At 39.1% G+C, this 21,763-nt stretch overlaps 1 protein-coding gene across 1 annotated transcript; it reads left to right on the top strand.

Annotated features, from left to right (window-relative positions):
• Window positions 1-470: 470 nt before the first annotated feature.
• Window positions 471-16,887, top strand: LOC105459628. The gene is made up of 4 exons (XM_011705805.1): window positions 471-1,953; window positions 4,870-5,188; window positions 7,445-7,615; window positions 16,735-16,887. Exons 1-4 carry the CDS (start codon window positions 1,679-1,681, stop codon window positions 16,885-16,887), a joined length of 918 nt encoding a protein of 305 aa, XP_011704107.1. The 5' UTR covers window positions 471-1,678.
• The last annotated feature ends 4,876 nt before the right edge of the window (window positions 16,888-21,763 follow it).

The following is a 21,763-nucleotide window of genomic DNA, read 5'->3' as shown; positions in this document are numbered from 1 at the left end:
AAATAATCTGTCTTGCTCCAGAGGAAGCTGGAAGGAGGAGAAACCGAGAAACGTTTAAATCTCAGTTAACCGCAACTAATGTTCGTGATAGCAGTCCTTAGTCGATTAGCACTTCGTCCGGGTTGTTATGCTTTCGGACCACCGTGCTACCAGGCGTTGATTTAAACCCCAGGCTCGCGCGTAATAGCCGACGCCGCGCTCGCCGGTGATTTTGCCGCGGCCGAAAGCTCCCGTCCGAAAGCGACGAATCTAACTCTCATTAATGATTAAACCACACCCCGTGATGAATCCCTGCCAAACTCGTGCATCTATGACAGCACAGAGGCGGAGCGACAGCGGGTTCGAAGGCGATTTTCCTCGGTCGTGATTGGCCGGGCGTCCTTAAAAATAGTCAGCCTGGGTGTGACCGGTACAGTGCGACGGTACGTGTAACGCGTAAAATAATCCCGACGTGTCTCTTATACGAGCGAGTGTGCGTGCGCGAGCGACCGAACGAGCGAGCTTAACGACACGCGTTCGGGCGCGTCAAGAGATGCCATGTGGCGGAGGGACCGACAACTACCCAAGAGGATGCCCAAGTCTTCACTCTGATCTCTGACTACGAGGTTTTCGGATCTGTCCGCGTCTGGTACGTCGACCGGCTCGGATAACCGCGCGGAAGTTTCTCTCCCCGTCCACGAGACTCTCGCGACATTGGGATGGAGTGATCTTCTTCCAAAATACATATATCTTGTCTTCTCGATTAGTTGAAGAGTGCGGCTTGTTTCTCTCGCGCGATCTTTATAGATCGCAAGACGAAAGTGCGCTCGCGCCGTACATCTCGAGTTACGCGCATCATCGATTGGCGCGAAGCGTTTTGACTCTGATCGTGTTTCGTAAGTTTTGTAAAGTTCTTCTCGGCCTTTTATCTCGATCCACGACTGAATAAATCCGAGCTGCGCCGGTCATCGTGTATGCAAAAATCGCCGCAAGGTCGAAAAGAGGCGAGCAGTAGAGTGAGTTGAGCAACTTAAACAACGAGTGACGCGCGAGGGTGGAATCTTAGTGGTTTTAGCGAATCAGAGCGGAAAATCCCGCACTTTGGATGGAATTGGCCAGGCGCCTTGGACTCGGTAAAGTTAACGGGGAAGTTAAAGGAGAAGTTAACACCGACCATCGTGTGCGTTCGTGTCCTCGCCGGGATTAGTGATTCATCATCCGTTCTAAAGAGAAGAAGAGAAAAGTAAATTAGTCGCCATCGTCGCGAGGAAGAGCAGAGAGAAAGACGCTGTCGCGATTTGACGACAGGCACCTTCGTCGGCGTCGGTCACCTCTGTCTTCAGATCGACTAACTTTTGATTGCATTACGACCCGGACTGTCATCTGGATAGATCGTATCTTCGCCCATAGCGAATTTCTATTCAAATCTTCCCCCAATAGTTGAAGTATACACAGCCGAGGAAATCGGACAAGTGGTTTGTTTGATGGAGAACGCAATGATCAAGACGCAGGTGATGTCACCCGTGGGAAAATTGAATTAAGCTACGCGCGATTTCGCAGACCGTTTCACGTCAGTCCGTGATGAGTTCGCGCGAGAGTGAACACGCGGACGGATCGGTGCGCTTCGAGGCCTGCCTCGAGTGATCGAGTACAACCGTGACCGTCGCACGCTTTCGCCGACGACGAATCGCGTCGTGAGATGATGACCTTCGTGACGGACACGGTGCCCTACGCCTACGAAGCGGTCACAAGGTCGGCCTACGACGGTTACCGTCACCATTTGCATCACCATCATCACCACCATCATCATCCTCATCATCCCCATCGATATCGGCGCGTTTATACGCCGACCGAATCCGAGTATCTGCAGGGATACGTCACCAGGAGGGACACGGACGACCGCGCGAGGATTATCGGCGTTAACAACGCTTTGGCGTCGGCCGGCTCGTTGAATTATCGCAACGACCGAGTCAGGTGAGCTTTTATCCAGGTCACATTATTAGCACCCGTTTGACGGTCTTCAAATTCAGGCCACTGCGACTCTATCAATGGAGTGATACGAGGAAACTTTAAATTAAGTTTTGCCGCAAGGAATCCTAGAACGGTTTCATGCATATCAATGTCATTGTATTCTTAAGATAATATTATTGATCAAGTAACGAAAACTCGATTTTCTCTCGCGAGATATGCAATTAATCTAGTTTTGACAAAAATGCATTAAAAATTGATTCCTATTATTGAGTCCTATTTTTTATATTTATTTAATTGTTTTAATTAAGTTTAATTAATTAATTTTGAAAAAGAAATATGTCTTTATTTATATGTAATATCATATATTGTACAATATTTTATAATTACGAACGCTTTCGTTGTACAAAAGCTTTTGTTATTCCTTTTAAGGATTAAGTTGATTTGTTCCTTCTGAGGACTGAGTGCTCTGGTTTCCGTTCCTGTCAGTGCATCGCAACTTCATAGTATCTTGCTTGTCTCTCCCGCTTTATCTTTCTCCGTCTCTATATTATTTGCTTCATAAAATGTAAGCGTAACTTCGGAAATAATTATAGCACACGGAGACAATGAAATACGGGTCATACAACGTCCTATGTATTCGCGAGTATATATTCCGCGAAGAACATCTCTTGCATTGTTCTGTTAAAATACACTGTTGTAATTTATTTTATTGATAACAATCTTTTTGAGAAATCTCTTCGAGATTTCTTTTCTGCCGTTTTTTCCTTTTCTTATCTTTCAATAACGTACGGTTGATTTGATATCTTTTTAAAAGAAAATTGCACCCGCAAACGAAAATCGGTTTTATAATTCAAAACGATGGAGTGAATCGAACGTTTCTATACTTTATATATATGTCGATATTTCACATTATTACATTAAAGTTAGCACAAGTTGATATTATAACATCTTGGGGATGAGGGAAAGAGTTACCTAAGCACAGTTATATATATCGCGTTTCTATAGAATATGATTGGCACTCACAAATATATCGTCGGAAAAATTGAAATATAATACTTTAATCCTTCCTCAAGTATATTGGATTTTCGCAAGAAGAACATGACATTTGATGAATTAGCGTTTGAAAACTTCAGGTTCTAATGGATACCTTCGAAAATATGACTAATTGTTCTTCATTGCGCTAGATGACAAGATTGATCATCTCTCAAGATTCTTGCCTGTTTTTCTCGTTTCTTTTGTCGTTTGTAACATTCGCCGTGTTGCATTGGAGGATCAAATTCGAATCTCATTTACTATTCGCCATTGTTTCCATTTACTATTTGTTCTACTTGTACTATCCATTATTCGATTACTTAAAATTCTGTATGTGTATGTGTAAAAATGTACTTTGTTGAACTGAGCATAATATAACAAAGATAAACATACATATAATATGAAATTTTTTGTTCAAATTTCCTTTAAATTAGTCTTATAAAGTGATTAGATGAATTTTATTTTTTGTTCGTGTTTATCTGTACAAATACAGTTTTTCTCTCAAATTGTTATATTTTGTATCGTGCTCTATGATCAGTCATCTATTTGCAGCATTTCTCTCCTCTTGGCTTTTACCTTTGTAGTATCGAAGCATTATTGAATTTTGCGTGACCAAATCAGATTTACCCAACGAATAGAGTTTTACTATCAAAGCACAAAGCTGAGGTATGCTTTTACAAATTAGTATTATATCATTAGTGGTATTCATTTGCACCATGGAGAATTTTAATTCGTATGAATTACACAATGAATTTCGCATACGATTAGCATATAGAAATATATTTCTTTAGGTAATATTCTCTCTCTCTCTCTCTCAGTTGTGTTATACGATGACTCATTAAAAATTAAGAAAATCTATTCAAATATTCTTTCAATATTAAACTAATATATTTTAAAAACGTAAAAAGATATTTTAATATTTTTATTTTAAAAAATTATACACCATTGCATTTTTGTGTTTTTCTTATTTTATCTGACAAGTCTATTCCAATTTTTTTTAATTAATTTTTTTACTCTCCTTTGACTCTTCTGTTCTACGATACTATGAAATTTAAATACATATGAGATCGACGCGTTTATGATTGTCGCATAACCGAATCGAAGCGGGCGAGAGTCATTATCCTCAATGAGAACTCGATGACGGCTTTACCGCGCATTAAACCATTTTCACTTCGTTCATCGCGTTTCGCCTTTATACATCCATCCCTCTCGCCGAGAAATACATTCTCCGCGGGAGACCACCTGGAACGTGTCCAATCGCGGAAAACGCCTCCTGACGGACCTACGCGCCTGCGTCCGTCATTAACTGCCGGCGATAACTAAAGGATGATTAAGGCAAGAATCTACGAATTCGTTTACTCGGTTAAATATCTATGCCGGGCCTTTCAGCGTCCGGTAAGTTGACGCGGCTTTTACGTTCAGCTCACGGCGCGGCGCCGCAATAGCTCGTTCGTCTTTCGCGAAACGAAGTTTATGTCGCGGTATGTATACGCGGTATATACCTATATACACGCGAGGATATGCGCGGCTTTATCGTAAACTGGATATCTCTACGTAATATTTTACGACATCAAATAACGAATAATTTGTTATCGAACGGAATTTGTTCCCAATCGGAAATTGAAATTTTTAGAGAGCTTTATCAAAGCGTGTTAAATTATATCGTTTTTTCTTTCTTGAAAATATTGCACGTTGAAAATAAGATCCATTTTAAAAAAATACGTGTGCTAGGGCAAGTATGAAAATTATTTCAAGTCGACAAGTAACAGTAATATATATCTATATATAAGTAGGGCAAGAAAGGACGAGGACAGGTTAATTATTTTTAACACATTGTTCCTCCACCAGTAATTCCGATAGGTATAGAAACGATTCGTTATCCTTCAGGTCGCAGTCTCGATACACCCTCGATTCGGATGACGCCTCGTCAGTGATATCGGCGGACGCATCGGCCGATCTCGAGTCCGGCTCCGCGGACGCCGACGAGACCAACGAGATCAGCGAGGCCAACGAAACCAACGAGACGAGCGAAGCGAACGAGGGCGAGTCGATCGAGCATGTGCCCCATCCTCACGTTTTGGACGCCGGCTCGCCCCATGGGCCGCGCAGGTGTCTTCTGTGGGCCTGCAAGGCCTGCAAGAAGAAGACGGTCACCGTCGATCGAAGGAAAGCAGCCACCTTGCGCGAGAGACGGCGCTTGAGAAAGGTCAGTTGCCATTAATTTCTAAAGCACATGCTTTACACATTTCGTAGATGTTCCGTATCGTGGGAACGACATGTGCGTTCTTTTTATTTCGTGTCTTTATAAAAGACTGATAACATGCAGGCCCGGCTTTTCATTTTCTGGTTAATTCGTGTGATTTAGGCTTAATTTTATGATAAGTTTTACTGTTTTACTATGTTTTGTTATGAAAATTGTTTTACTATGATCAATGTTTATCATTAAACTGATGGTTTTAATAATTTTAAATACAACTACAAAATCGATTAATCGGTTTAATTCATACGTATCAAAACACACTTTTCACATCATAATCAGATAAGATTTAGTTTAAATATTTGAACCACAAGTTAACCAGAAAATGAAAAACCGGACCGCAATGGCGCTGTGCGAGATTTTTAATAGGTTCAATTTGAAATACAGACTAAAGATAGTATATCGTTAAAATGATTTTTTCTTCAATAAATATTCATTCTTGGATGTATTAAGAGTATGATTTAGTTTTGCAAGATATGATACTAATATCAGTGTTGCCGAAGACATTCCAACAACTATTGTTTCTTAATGCTTTAATATTATTCCATAATACGAGTATTTAGTTATTTACTAACAATAGATGCAGTAAACATCGTGTTTATGCCATATTATAAAAATGGAGCTTCCTAAAAAGCATTTTCGACCTCATGTTGTGTTATCAGTGAAGCGAATGCTATTAGAGCTGAAATGGGAAGTCTTACCGCACTCTGCGTATTCTCCAGACATTGCTCTGATTATCACTCGTTTTGATCGATGCAACATGCTCTAGACTCTAGAGGATACACACTTTCATACTTTCGGAGAAGTGCGAAAATTTGAGAAAATTAGATCAAATTCAAAAAACCTTTTTATCGTCGCGGAATCCATCTCTTGCCAGAAAATGTTTTAGAAAATAAATTTTCATTATGGTGTTCGTATAATAAATCAGTTTTTGAGAAAAAAATATTCAAAACTAAATCACACTTCAATACATTCGCGATTTAGTCTGCAATAATTTAAAGAAATTTTTGTGAATGATTTCGTAAGTTTGGTTAATTGTCTCGAGATCGTGAATGTGTTCAAAATGATGGAAAAATTTATCATAACGTGCATCTAAATCACATTTCTCGTTTACTGAACATACACGTTGCTGTTTTGGTCAGCCTGCTTATAATTACTTAAAGCACATCGTGCACGAATCGTGTTTTCGAAGTAAACAGCCTCAAAGAGAACGCGCTGACGGAAGGAAAACATCTGCGTGCGCGAAGTGATCGTCGACTAAGCGCCGCTTTGGATGATTCGAATGACGAATAGTGTTTCGAGGATGGGCCTAAGTGTTAAATCTCGCTGAGAGTCGTTTGAAATCCGACGCTCGCCTGTCTGCATATGCAATATGAGAAAGATTTAAGCGAAGTAAAAACGTAACATCTATGACGAACTTTTCATACGTAACAATAACATGTACTTTGACGGATATGAATTTAGTGTATCCGGCAATTTTTAAGAAATTCTGCTGACGCCTAAACGTGATATACATGAGCATAGCTAATTGTAAGATTTTGTTGAGCGAGGAGAGGGGGCAAATTAAAGTTGAGACTTTTAATTCCTAAGGGCACGGGAAGGTAATCAAATGATATGGACTATTCGATTTATTTTAATTGTTTTATATAATTATTTTTAATTAATTACTGACAGGTAAATCGTAAAACCATATTTATTGTAACTAATTATTAATTGACTTCATTTTTCTCTTAAAATTGTAAACTTCAAACTGGAAAAACTTGAATTTATAATACTAACCATCTTGGATTTTTAGAGTCTTTTTATAACTTTCATCTCCAATTCTTTATTTTTTTTTTCAAAATTAATTTCTTAATAAATACTGATTAAGTCTGTTTAAACGGTTTTCACTTATCGTCGATTTCAAACATGTTTTAATCTATCTTAAGATACTATGTAAATGATCTTTCAATAATACGTCTCGTGGAACAAGCCTGCGCTATCGAAATTATTAGAGCACTCAACAAATGTCGCTTGCGCCAGAATTTGCATAGTTATCGGGCATTTGAATTTTAAATTTATTTTATTATACTATAAATGTCTAATTTTTTCTGCTTTCCACCCTTATTTAACTGCCCTCCCTCCTTTCAACGCGCGCTGTATTGCTGTGTGTATTATTCACGCAATCTGCGACACGTGTGGTCAATTATGCAATTTCTATTACAGGTCAACGAGGCCTTTGAGGTACTCAAGAGGAGAACGAGCAACAACCCCAACCAACGTTTACCGAAAGTGGAGATATTGCGGAACGCTATCGAGTATATCGAGAGTCTCGAGGCGCTGCTGCAAGGAAATAGACCTTCCGGACATCAGGATCACCCTTCCGCTGAGAACATAGTATGTATTACGTGTATGATAGCTCAATTAATAAGATCGGCATGCAACGAAATTAGTCCCACAATCCGTGAAGAATTCCGTGTCCCGAATTTAAATATCATATCCACGTTGATGTTAAATATTAATACACATAAATATTTATTAAAATTTAATTTAAGCTAATTTTTGACAATAACCGTGATAATTCGTAACAAAATTTTTAATATTAAATGTTCTGATTTAGTTTTGGAGATTTTAATTATGTGTGTGAGTTTTTAGGTATTTTACAATTATTAATTTAATTTTGAAATTCTTATGATGAGATGTCGTGTGCTGCTAAATTGCAGTATTGCAATTTAATATAGTTAATGATTTTTACAATATTGTTAAGAGATAATTCGTTAAACAATTTATAAAATAATTAAGGAATTTTAAAAAGTATATATATATATTTTTTTTCATAAGATAAATTAGGACTATATGTTACATTTGTCTCACAATTAACCTGGCGTTTTTATTTGAAAAAGAGTAAGATCCTCATAAAAGAATGATAGGTTGTACTTCTGTAACAAGATGCATTTAAGCGTTGCAGTCTACATAGCTACATCGTCACACACATGTCCGACACGTGCATCGCACACGATCCACCGGCTCTAATGGTTTTTGACCCGCGACACCATTAAGCTCGTATCATCGTTTTTTTCCAGTGTGTGCGTAAAAAGGGTTATGCCCGAGTTTCTCGCTCTCAAAAGAACGCGCTGTCCGTTAATGATAATTACCGTAATGAAAACATGTCGATGCAAGTGCAATTCGTGTAAAAAAATTTTTAATGTCTTTTTTTTAACAAAAGTGGATTAAATGTATTAGAGTCCTTTTAAAAAGTCATATCTATAAATAAATTTTTATATAATACTATATCATGTATCTACATGTAATTGCAAACATGTAATATTATAAGAATTTTATACATATAAAAGTCTAAAATAATATACATATTGCAAATTTTCTAAATTCTGAAAATAACAAATTTTATAAACTCTGAATACGGCAATTAATATCCGTTAGTTGAATATCCGTCAAAGCAACTTAAATTATTTATTATTATCTGTTATATTATGTAAAAGAGAATTTCGCAAACATGTGATATTATGTTTTCATAATTTGCTGAGTTTACACATAAAGTTAACGGATATATCCCATTGATAAATATGCGAATAAAAGTTTCCATTTTGCTGGGTTCGTTAAGTTCCACATCGAGCGGCAGTCAGTGATATATATATCGCGGATGGATGTCTCGGAGCCATTCCGATTTCAGACGTTAATTGGAATGTAATTGTATTTCTCTTTCATCGAACTCTCGTTGCTCGACGCGTTATCCGATCGATCAAGCTTTATCCACTGCTACAATCTATCGGTGTGCTTTATATATATTCACAGTCACGGATTTTATTATTTCCCTAAATATTTATCATAAAGAGATAAAGAAATCGTAGAAAATATTCGGTTATGATGAATTACGATTAATGTGTAACGAATTCATATGATTTGAAAACTCGCGCGGATGAATTTGATTGACAAACACGATGGATTTGGATGAACTTAAAATGAAAATTCTTCAGCTTTTGCAGAAATTTTCTTAATTCGTTTGAAAAGGCCTTATGTGTTTTTGTTTTTCAATATAAATTACTGTTGTTCCACGTTGTACTCCACTTTGGATTGAAAAGCGGAAGAGTTTAAACGAGATCGGGCCCTTTGGTTCAAAGTATCGTATAAATTACTGGCCTTGCAGTCAAGGGAGAGAAATAGCCGATCCGTGCGATCTGCAACGAGAGCGGAATCCAATTGAACTCTGGCGAGTTTATATTCCTCGAGACAGGCAATAGGCGTGCTTATCCATCTTGCGCTTAAAATGCTCTTTAAGTGGCATTATCGAGTGATCCCGCGCGCGCGCGATCGTTTATCTCTCTTTTTCTTTCTTTCTCTCCTCCAGCTAGGTGAGAAGATACTAGCAGAGGTGTAGGGGCGGTAAAGGAAATAGTTGACCTAATGGATTCGACGCGGGAGATCTCGTCTCCTCTCCGCGCTGTTTTTTTTTGTTTGTTTTTTGGTGTGGTATTGTGATTTGTGGGACTTTGCCGGTGCAAGGCGGCGAGCTTATATTTAGCGAGGGTGCGCCGACGTGTTCGCGCGCGAAAGAGCGGAGAAATATATTTCATTGTGTAATCCCCCTCCCGCCCCCTTCGCCCCGAAGGCAACGGAAGGAGAGAATCTCCGTCCGTGGACGCGACGGCGCGGCGCGTCGTGGCGACGGGATCGCCGCGAAATTCCTGCGCTCGCTCAGGAATCCCTTTTCCCTCCGTTCGCGCGGTACTCTTACGACGCACCGGAAGCGCGGGGGGCCCCTCGACCCTTTCGCCCCGGGCAGCCTCTTGTCTCTGTGCGCGACACGACGGGCGAGCTCAGAGTTCCACGGCCTAGGCCGCGTCTTACAAAGCCCCGGGCTCAATTTGTCTCGCGCTTTCGTCGACCCCCTTGCTCGCCGACCCCCTCGCTCGCCGTCGGTATTACGGCGGCGGGCTTGTTTGACCCTAAAGCACGACGCGAACCGCCGCCGAGGGATTATTCGTCCGATATTAATACTCGGGAGATATCGAGGCCGTGTTGGCGCCTCGATGTACACGCGTGAGTATGATCGGGCACTGATGTCGCGTTAAATTCCCCGGAAATGACAATACATGCACGTCACGTAAAGCTAATTATGTGCGATTGATGATTTGTAATTTGCAATTCATAGTAGATTCGCAGAAATTCATTGCATTGCACCAGTGTAAAATCTTCACATTATTTGTGATTAGTGGTTCATCATTTGTACAGTGTAGTTTTATGCATGAACCAGCATAAATTGACTATAGTTCGCGCTCTTTGATTTTGTCGAAAAACCGCGTCACTGGTGAATTGACACGAATTATAAAATATAATAAAATAATAAGTGAGCGAACTCGATGAATTTGCACAATAACACTATTCACTAATGTCCCGCGAATAGCGAGTTGTGAATCATAAATCACACGTACTCTGGTTCTGTATAGCTTTAATCGGTCAAATTCGCCGATCCAGATTTGCAGTAGAAATTTTCCCGCAAATTTACACTTGGGACGCCTGTTTACATAAGAAGCTTAGTGAAAGAGAATACTTTGAGTACAAAATCTTAAGGAGATTATGAAAGAAATAAGACTTAAGAAAATTATCATATTTTATCCTATTATTTTGTTTACCTATAACTTTTTTACATCCGTTTTAACATCTATTAGAATCAAAGAATCAATTTGAATAAAGAAACGAAATAATACAGAAAAATAGAAAAAAGGAAGGGAAAGAGAAAATAAGAAAGAGCGGGGAGAAAGAGAGAGAGAGAGAGTCTTTTTCGCACGTGTTCGCATATTATATTTGCTACTGTAAACTGACAAATTTTGTCGTCTTCAATCGCTTTGATTACGACCGGATACCATTTTACTGGACCCCGATTTTTACGTTAGGATGGACGTATATCATTGCCGGGAGAACGTGGATGTCTCGAAGCGTTTCTCGAAACACCGCGGCGACGGTGAACGGTGCGAGAGGAGTCGCTTTCACTCCGAGAATAGTCCGCCGCGACGCCGCATATAGATGCGCCGAGGACAAACAGATGATACGGGGGCCGAATAAAATGCGTGCGGGGTGTATTTAGCGGGGTGCGTGTTGCCGCCCGTAAAAGCGCGGGAGTAAACGAGAGAAAGAAGAAGAAAAGAACGAATTCAAACAAGCCAGATGGGCGATTGGCATTCCAACGCGCCTCATGTTAATCGATACGTGAGCGCGAAAAAGAAGAGAGAGAGAGAGAGAGAGAGAGAGAGAGAGAGAGAGAGAATGTAAAGAAGAGGAGAAAAGAGAGCGCGCAATCAACTCTCTCTCTCTCTCTCTCTCTCTCTCTTTCTCCTCGTGCAGAAGCGATTCCTGATCACGGACTCTTCATTCCGCACCCTCGCACCCCACCCGCCAGAATGCATCCGATGCGCATTCGCCGACCATGCTCCGATGGTAGCCACTGACGGGGAAAACGAGCTTTCAATGTCGATCGGAACGACTGCTTCCTTGTTAAGCTTTGATTTCTGACTTCGCTTCGTTGCCCTCTGCCCATTCAATCCTCATTCCTGGTTACTCGAGTTTTCTTTATTACATTTTCATCATCCTTACACTGTTTTTTTTTTTTTACGTCAATTGAATTCCCTATATCTCTATCTTAGATTGTTTATAAATCCGAGAAAAACATTGCCGGAAGCGATGTTGGTACACATATAATCTCTCAATCCTTCGTCGCTCTATGATAATTTCATTGGCACAAGAATCGCCCATTTATCTGTAAATTGCAAATAACTTTAACATCATCTTCTGACGTTTCTGACGTTACAATGTGAAACAATGGCCAAGATGACGTGGGTGTTGCCGGAGCTCGGTACACTTTGTGACAGTAACAATTTAGATCTGTATAATTTATTACTAACTTCAACTGTAATCAGGCCAAAGTTCTACATAAGAAAAGATTTTAACGTCTAGAAACTAACTGTTATGAAAGTACGCATCATTGCTGAATCCAGATCTGAAAATAATTTTTGTTCAATAATCAAAATAATTTTGTTGGAAAGTCAAAATAATTGCTAGAATACCAAAACGTTTTATAGCAATGCTTATCATTTTTAACATTCCAATAAAAATTTTTTGATGATTCAACAAGAATTAATTTTCAGATCTGTATTTAACAAAATTTTTAGATCTTTTAACAAAATCGCTCTTTTCGTATACGGTTTATGAAAAATCTATAATTTATTTTTTTGACGTTTTCGGTGAGTTCACGGGACGAAGGTGCACACGCACGAAGGCCGTACGTATATTTATCTGGAATATTGCTTGGTAATATTTACCGAAGCGTTACATTTATATATATACATGTATATATAGATCGAATGGCAATAATTACTGCTTTGCTGTCTAGACTCCTCTTTGAGAAACGCATTGAATTATTTCGTAACAAATTAAAGATTAAATATGACACGACGGCGGGTCACTTGGCGACACGCCAGGGATTACCAGGGGATAATCAATAAAAAAAGAAATGCTGAAACTTCTTCTGTTATCTGTCGCGAAAATTGCAATCTCAATTTGACATATTGTTATGTAAATTTCTCGTTATCTTTACACGACAATATTTGATCATAATTTGAAAATAATAAAAAGTTGAAAGAAACAAAATTTAGATAATATATATTCACCTTATATAATTTATAGAGAAAAATACAATATAAAGAGAATTGTTTATTATACAGTCGAGTGATTTCTGAGACAAAACTGCGAGCGTTAGAAGTTTGTAAGTGTTATTTGTCGTCATCGCGCGGAATCAATAAATTGCCAGCGCCGAGTTTACGATTATGCATCGTACGACGAATGGAGACAAGCGGATGCTTCGCGCGGCGTCAAAGTCGCCCTCGCCGAGCATCCGCGAGGCATCCGTCGGCGATCCTTCTCGCTCGCATACGTCACCGGAGATTTCCGGTAAGCGCAAAGCGATCCAGGGCTCGCGCTCGCGGGCGAGAATATCTCGCATTTAAGCGCGCCTCCCGTATTCCCGGCCGCGCGCAATTATTCGGAATTTATTCAGTCGTCGCGAACCGCGGGTGCATTATCGCGCCTGCTGCCGGCGGGTACATTAGCGTATCCAATATGTCCCGCGCGCGCGATGAGACGCTGCCAGAATCTACGATTGGTGAAGTAACGTTCCGGGAGCATTTTGTTTTCGGTAAAGCTCTGCTCTCGGTCCTAAATCGGGACGCGAGCCGACGTATCCTTCGGGGTTTACGACGACCGCCGGCACAAGTCCGCCGACGAAAAATTGTTCCGCACCGTGTGCCGCTGTATAAATATTCATTAAAGACGATATGAGGGACGTGATCCTCCGAATCCCAGAAGACAGACGTATATCTAAGGGGAGATTGCGCACAAAAGTATATGAGTATAAATGTTTAGTTATCAAGTTTTATATTGAAGTTGTCCACTCTTACGCGTGTAAGTCTAATTTATTCGTCTTGTAGGTTCTTCTTGAAGAGGAAAAAGATTGTTTCCTTGGCTTACCATGTTCTATTACGAAAGTACAAATTTCTTCTTTGCTTTCCTTTCTTCTCTTCCCCCTCCCCCCGTTGTCTTCGGCAATATTGCCTCACGCTACGTGATTTTATCGTCTAATTAGAGCCGAATTCGCGCTCCGCTAGCTCACAGTCGCACGCGTTACCGCAATTATGTCATGATTACGCGGCGTGATTACATGGGTTTGTATTACGACGCTATGTAATGCGCATCACGGAAGCTGTTCGAAAGGGCTCTCGAACGCGGCCGGATTAATTGAATGCGATGCGAGGTATTAACGTTTGCGTGAAATGGCAAAATGCGCGGTCTGTAATTTCTACACGAGCGTGTGGCGAATTCGCCGAGAAATATTCTTCGAAGCGCAATCCTCAGTGGAATGCCCCGTCAATCGGTGCTTAGATACTTCCGCGGGCATTCCTATCTCTCATCTCTCGCATATCGCGTTCGCGTAATCCTTCTTTTTTTTTCGCAGGGTAAACCGTGGATCTGTAATCCCCGAGATAGCATCCGCGTTTAGATAAATTTCCTGATGAAATTATGCCGGAGCACAAATCCTAAATTTATGCCGCATCGCCATGAATCATCCTGCATATGGCTCTCTTGGCATATACGTTGGTAACTCAAGTACTTGGACGACAAGGCTAGAGACAGCTTCAGTCGGCTTGTCACAGTGCATTCTCATTATTTAGAGAAGCTGCATTACGCTTTATGCTCTTGAGGCGAAGCCGGAATATCAACGATGTTGATAAGCTTTTATATATGTATCTTATTGGCGATTCCAATTTTTAAAATGTAGTCATCATAGCTTTCTGATTTTCTTTCTTGAATTTTTTTTTATAAATGTTATTAAATGTCTTAAAAAAATAATAATACGTGTAAAACGATTTATATTTTAGATCATATATTAAAGCATAATTACGTAGCAAGTATTTTCAAACGGATCATATCCTTTCTACAATATATAATATTTTCATAAAAATCTGTATTTATTCAGCGGAAGTAATGATGAAGGCAAATATTAGCCGTTATGTAGAATTCATGCTCAAGATGCGTAAGTAATTAAACCCGGTGAAAATGATGTCGTTTTATATGTATTTCTCACTGTCGATTGAAACAACGGCGGACGGTGAACAAATGTGCGATGCATTCGATTTTCAATTTGCGCATCCGTCGATGCGCTTTCTGCCCACCGGTGCGCCAGAGCGGTGACCCAATTTCGCGAACTTCGAGTACGGGCTACGCGGCGTCGGAGAAGCAAATTGGGTAACGATAATTCCAGCGATTCCACCCATCGCCGCTTCCCGCCTATCGTCGTCACGCTCCGCTCGCGAATATCTGCAGGGATGATCCTCCACCGTAGGATAAACTGAAGCACGGGTTAATGGTTCACTCGAATACAACCGGAATTCGTATTCGCTGTAACTTAGCGGAGATTAACTCGTTAAGTCTCACATCTCACAAAGTCTCGGATGATTAGGAGATATCACACCTCGCTCGAACAGTTTTAATAGTTTGAAATAAAATTGCAAAGTTATTAGTCGATATCACGATCTCCATGTGTCTTCGAAATGTATAGGCCTATATATATCTCACTCTTGAACTTTGTATTTTTCAGCTTTATTTTTCCGTTTTAACTGTTCTATGTTTATCGAACGCGCGTATCCACGTCAATTAATATTCTCAACTAATGGTGAAGATACATGTGTATATATTTGACAATGTGTTTACGATTTGAAAGTGTGCTGCAGTAAATTTTCGACTCGATTCTTTTTAGTGAAAAAATGTTGGGAGGGCTATGCTATCTTCCCTTTTCTTATCCCATTTTAAAATCTTTTATAGTCTTTAAAGCCGTTTTTATTTCCGTCATGTAACAACGTCATATAAAAATAATTTATAAATCTATAAAAATAAAATTTTGTATAAATAATAAACTAAAATAGATACAAGACAAAAGTAGGACGGAAAAAGCAACTCAATCAGTGATCTCATGGATGAATAATAATAATGACTAATTTATGATATTAACTAATTAGGTCATATTTCCTCAAATTATAATTAACATGTGTTAAATCAACAATGCTACAATTTTAAACGAGATAAAATAGAACTATCGTTATTGTGCCGTTGGCGTACTTTGTTCTATATTGCTTTACAAAGAATGCTTACAGTGAACGCGTATTCTTTTAGTTGCTTCAAATTCGGATCGCGTTAAACTGTAGAATCACCGTCAAAAGTGAGGCAAAGAGAGAGAGAAAATTTTATTGTTACTCGAACAAAAATCTAATAAAGAAAAGACGGGGAATTTCTTTTAATTTTTTTGCACACAAAATAGTGAAATCGAAATTAATCCAAATTATTCTGAAATTGTTTCGAAAATTAAAATATATTTTTGCTTTATCTCGGGATTCCACAAGCTACATCTTGATATGTACGATTAGATTTTTTTCTCAGAATGTGATATAAATTATGTGAGTTGTAATTTTATTTTACATCGATGTCATGCAAGCATTGATCTATTCCATTATTATTTTCACATTGGACTGTTCCGAAATCATAAAGATCTTATGAAACTATAAAGGAACAGGATAATATATATCTACCTAGACTTTGAAGAAGGGGCGACGAAAGGAACGGAAGAAAGTCTTTAATTAAAACCAGGACTTATTATTACTTACCGGTAGAATCAAGCGATGTAGCGCGATCGATGGTTTCCCATCGGAAGGCATTCGCGCGATATAGAGTTAGTCAATTTAATTCGAATCTTCCCGTCGTCTCTCCCTAATCCCCCTTCCCCTATTGAGAATCCATTATTCCTGAGCACGGCTCGCTCGGCCACCATCGCGAATGATATGCTCGCGACGTGCCCTGTTTCATTTGCGTCGCGAGATGAAACGTAGCGTGCACGGAAACAGCTACATTGAGAGGGAGAAGAGAGTGCGGTTCTACATTCGTTCTCTTATTTACAGAATGGAGAGTCGCCGCAGTACGTGACGGACAGACTTCGGCAATTCTCGGATCCTTTGGCAAGGTTTCAACCAATTAACGGTGAGTGGTATTACTTGCGTTCTACCCTGCGTACGGTTGCTTACAAATTTAGGCTCTCGGGGGAAAGTACTTAACGTCGAGACACCCGCCCGTCCTCCCCTTGTCCCGTTGCACATCTTCCAGCGACCCTAACTAGAACTGTGTGTGTATGTGTGAAAATTGCATAACAAAGAAATGGTACCGAATGGTACCAGCGACGATAATTTTAACTGTTGCTTTAATAGCGCTATAAACAGTGACAGTGGTGAAAATATTTACGACAGTAAATATCTATCAGTTCAACTTTGGATATTGCAACAAATATAATTTTAATAAAAAATTAAATATTGCATTAATCTAGGTTGTTTCATGTGAGGTTCAACGTAGGAAAAAATATACATTTCAAATTTATCTTTATCTTAAAATTAAAAAAAAACCTTTTAAATTTATCTTTATCTCATAATTTGTCATGTACTTTATAGCAGAAGAATTTATATTTTTTTATTCTTTATCGAATGACAATATAACATTTCTTTACCAGAAGTTTCTCTGATAATTAACATTGCAATTAAAAAGAAAATTTTAGTCATTAACATTACTTATATAATATTATTGAAGAAGCTTAACTAAAAGAAGGACTTAATTTGCGTACGTCCGTCTTTTAATTTCCGACTATCTGATCCTTAAATTATGCCTGTGTCTGATGCGGATGCTGAATTACGTTCTTTATTATTACGGAGTGCACGTGACATAGAAAGGTCGTTAGAAGGAAGATCGTATGGCATCTCTCTGTGGCACGTATACTTTCGCAGAAAAAGACGGCGAAATGATTAGTGCACCGTGTGCTCGCAGTCTCTCGCAAAATTCTCGTCGCTCATGACTCGTTCTGTCACGCAAAAAAATCATCAACATCTGCATCGCATAAGGCAGCATTAGTACGCAAGTCGTTACGCGGCTTCACGATTCAAGAGCACATAAGAACAAATTCGTTGTCGTTCATTGTCTCGCGTGCTTGTCATGCAAAAATAGACGGTATTTTCATAAAAATAGATGGGCAAGAGTACAGTTTTTAGATACGTCTATGTATAGATGTTTCAGGATAATGTACTTTTAACAGATTCTATATGACAAAGTCGCAATTACTTTTAATTGGACAAATATTTAATGGAAACACAGTAAGATTATGTAGAGCTAAATTAAATTTAAGAAATCGAAACTTTATGATGTATTAATTTAAGAAATGCATATTGCATCACAAATAGATTTTTCATAATTATTGATTGAACAATCTCGAAAGTAATAATTGTAATTATTAGCAAAATAAACAACGCTAAAATTTATAATTTTAGGTATAGGGTGGGAAAAAATTCTGAATCCCTGAAATATCTCGATAACATGGCATTTCTGATTTTTAAAAAATGTTTTATACAAAGTACGGTTTTATGAGATGCATCACATAGCAAAGTTAGCGTGACCTTGAATAGCGTTATCAAGATTATTTTGAAATTTTTTACTGAAAACCTCCATTTTTATTGTATTTTTTTCTTGTAACTTATTTTGAGAGCTTTCCAAAACTATATAATTAAGTATTTTTTTCGACCAGGACTTTTCGAATTATGAAACATGAATATTACAGTATTTTAACATAAAGTACAAAATATCTTGTAAAATATTCAATTTTCGATAATCTTAATATTTTTATGCACAGAATAATAAGGTGTATCAATCGATGTAAAGAAAGTTACAAGTTGCTTTACAAAAAAATATGTGTCCGTGTTAAGGGTCTAGGACTAATTTCTTCCTACTCTGTATGTATAGAAACCTTAAGTGCATGCTTACCGTGCAGTAATATATCGATGATGTTGCCGGCGACTATAGGTCAGATACAAAAATAATATCTCATATCGCCTCAGTCACGATTGGTCGTGCGAACTCATCTAAAATAGTTTAACGGCTCTCAAAACAGACGCGATAAGACTCGACCACGATCGAAACTTTCGTCGTTTCCGTTTCCTTTTCAAACTGCTGCTTCATCGTAGTTGCTCGGCCGAGCAGCATTTCCAGAGCGAAGGCGACAGCCTGCGCGAGTATTAAACGTTAGGATCGGCGCGTGTTCCGCGATCTCCGACGGGAGCGGAGAGGTATACCGACGCGCGTTCTTACAAAGTAAACCGACACGGATGATCTAAAATGGCGGGTCACTCGCGCGCACCCCGGCAGGTATTTTTAAGCAGATTAATGTCGGACACGAGACGGGGCATTAAGCAGATCGGTATTAATGAGTTTTGTCATCCTTGAGTGACACCCGAGTCTCCGTTCGGTTACACTCGCCGCTATAGATAGCCCACCCGTGTTGCGCGCCTCCGCGGGTGCAACATTTCTCCCCACGGCCGCGCGCTCGCACGCTCGCGCGCGTAAAGACGATATATCGCGCCTACGAAAATCTTCGGTTGTACGTGGAAACTGACGAGATTATCCGACGCGCTCGCGAGCTGTGCTAAAAGAGCAGGGTGAGCTGGCGCGCAGAATCCGGATAATCGGACAGAGTGTCATTCCGCTGACAACGAATGTAGAAACGAGTTGAATAAAATGGAATAAGAGACTATGAAAAAGACTGCGGTACTTCTTTGGCTGGAAAGTACCTAATTAAAATCCTTGAATTTTCTTTTTACACCTGACGGGACAATTTTGCTTTAATGAAATAGTAATAATTTCTCTTATTTCTCTGGCATAAGAAAAGTTGAGAAAATTATTTCATATTAAATTATTTTAATCGAATCGAAATATTTTAACTCTAGTTAACGGCGCGATAAAAAATTCTGTTGTATTTCATACTTTAACTTTCTTTATATGATTTATTTAATATTTGTTAACGTAGAATGAAATTTAATTCGGTTTACGCTGATGGCAAATAAAAATTATTTGGTATATAATTATGAGATCTTCAGTGTTTTTTCTCATTAATTTAATTTCTTCATATTGCATAGGTACAAAATTATTCGCGTTTAACTTAAATAATGTTCTTTACATCTTTAAATTCCATGTCACGGTAATTCACTTGCTTCTCGATTATCTACGTAAGTTAAAAGGCTTCTATATTGTCCGGTTTCTAAAAACTTTATCTCGGCTTTGAAATTTAAAAACTTGACTCCACCCGTGTGCTTTAAACTCTATTAAAAGTTTGCACAACGCTCTGAAAGCGAAAGGGTTAAAAAAAAAATGCTTTGTCGCATCTCGTGCCTGCCCGCCCTTTCCATGTCGGTAGTAAAACGTATACCGTGAATAAGCCTTGATACACTACGAAGGCAATAACCTCCATCAAGCCGGTATTGCGAATCTTTATTTACGAAGATACTTTATGACAGATTGGCCATTTCCATTTTTATCGCGTTTATTTAACGTAAAAGATATCAATACTGTCAGTACATATTTGTGTTTCTTTTTTATCTTTTTTTTTTTTTTTTTGAAAAAAATAATGATTATAAGAGGAGCTTTTTTAGATGACCGGAACATAAAGGCATTTGAAGGTTCAACGAGATCACTTGAACAATGGATTCTGGGCAGGTACTTGATATTCAGCGCGCGGTGACAATAAAAGCAATAAATCCAGTATGCCGTTATATCCAGCTGTTTGGTTAGCTTTTTTACATTATACATACAAACTCACACTTTGACGTTGTGTGTATCGAATATTCGCTCTCTTAACTTCCTGATGTTCCCCAGGAGAATGATAAATCTTCAGAGGCTCCGATGTCAAACGTATGTGCAATCAGTTTATCATAGTCTCACTGAGATAGAGGAGGAAAAAATTATTTTTGTGATGAAAGTAAATCGATATTTAACTGTATCTCTTATATGATTCATGATTTCATGATTTTTCTATTTAAATATATTATATATGTAAATATATATGTTACATAACGTAGCATTGTAGTTGATGTTCTTTTGTTGCACGTATTAGATGTGTATATTTTATACTTTTTGCATCACACGAGACTTTCTTGAAAAGCAAATTCAGTTGCGGTTTCGAGCGTTTTTATGACGTTCGGTCGATTAAGGAATTTAATAGAGTTGAAAAGACGCCTGTGGATATTTCGACTCGTGGATATTTAGCCGTCGTTTGCGTGCTGCTGCCTATTTTCAAACGTTTATCAATCATGCGATCCGCAATACGGAGCTGAGATTAATCCTCCTGTCAATAGCTTGCGGTCAGGTCGCTTTCCGACGATCGATCCTCTCGGCAGACCAAATTCTCGCGTGGTGCACATGAACGTACCATTCGTCCCGTCCGTTCGCTTTTTCGGGCGTTCCTCTCTCGCCCCTCGACAATGCCACGAAGACGCGATGCGTTTTGGGATAAATTATTCGGGAGGCAGGAGATCGCGCGCGCGTTGGAGGGCGCGGCCCTATTTTCCGGTCGACCGCCTGTGCAATTTCGATCGCTCGCACGCCAAGAGAGGCTGCCTTGATGCCACCACAATACGGCCTCGATCTTCGTAATTGACTTCCCATCCGAGGTTCCCTCTGACACTTCGTCAGCCCGTAAATGCTCTCGCATAAAAAGTTAAAAGAAGGGGAAAAAAGGATCGTGCCGCTGTCGATCGCGTCGAAAAGACGTGCGCCGTTGTCAATTCCCGCGTGATAAATGAAATATATACGCGAGCCGTCTCTACAGCCATTGTCTCTCTTACGTTCACTCGGCGAGACGGCATTTATTTCGAGGAATTATTGCATTATCCAAAACCAGAAAAGCATGCATGAGAGAAACATAGAGAATTGCTGAATGGGAACTTGGAACACAATTAGACCCTAACAAAACGTTATTATAGTACAAACGGGGAAGTGTATGGATTACATTTGCATAAAATTACATATATACTTATAAAATATACAAGATAAAATATATAAATAGTTTCTATCAGAATTTATGATTATCTGTCAAGTTCCAAGATCTGTGAACAAACTATTGTT

This window comes from Wasmannia auropunctata, unplaced genomic scaffold (assembly GCF_000956235.1).
Source record: "Wasmannia auropunctata unplaced genomic scaffold, wasmannia.A_1.0 LD334174.1, whole genome shotgun sequence".
Taxonomy (NCBI): Eukaryota; Metazoa; Arthropoda; class Insecta; order Hymenoptera; family Formicidae; genus Wasmannia; species Wasmannia auropunctata.
The sequence above is the reverse complement of the archived record's forward strand: the minus strand, read 5'-3'. Positions and strand labels throughout refer to the sequence as shown.

Excerpts from the sequence above, each read along its gene's own strand:
- LOC105459628 (XM_011705805.1), top strand. The coding sequence starts at position 1,679 with ATGATGACCTTCGTGACGGACACGGTGCCCTACGCCTACGAAGCGGTC. Across the intron at positions 5,189-7,444 it reads AGAGACGGCGCTTGAGAAAG|GTCAACGAGGCCTTTGAGGT; the intron begins GTCAGTTGCCAT and ends TTTCTATTACAG. Across the intron at positions 7,616-16,734 it reads ACCCTTCCGCTGAGAACATA|AATGGAGAGTCGCCGCAGTA; the intron begins GTATGTATTACG and ends TCTTATTTACAG.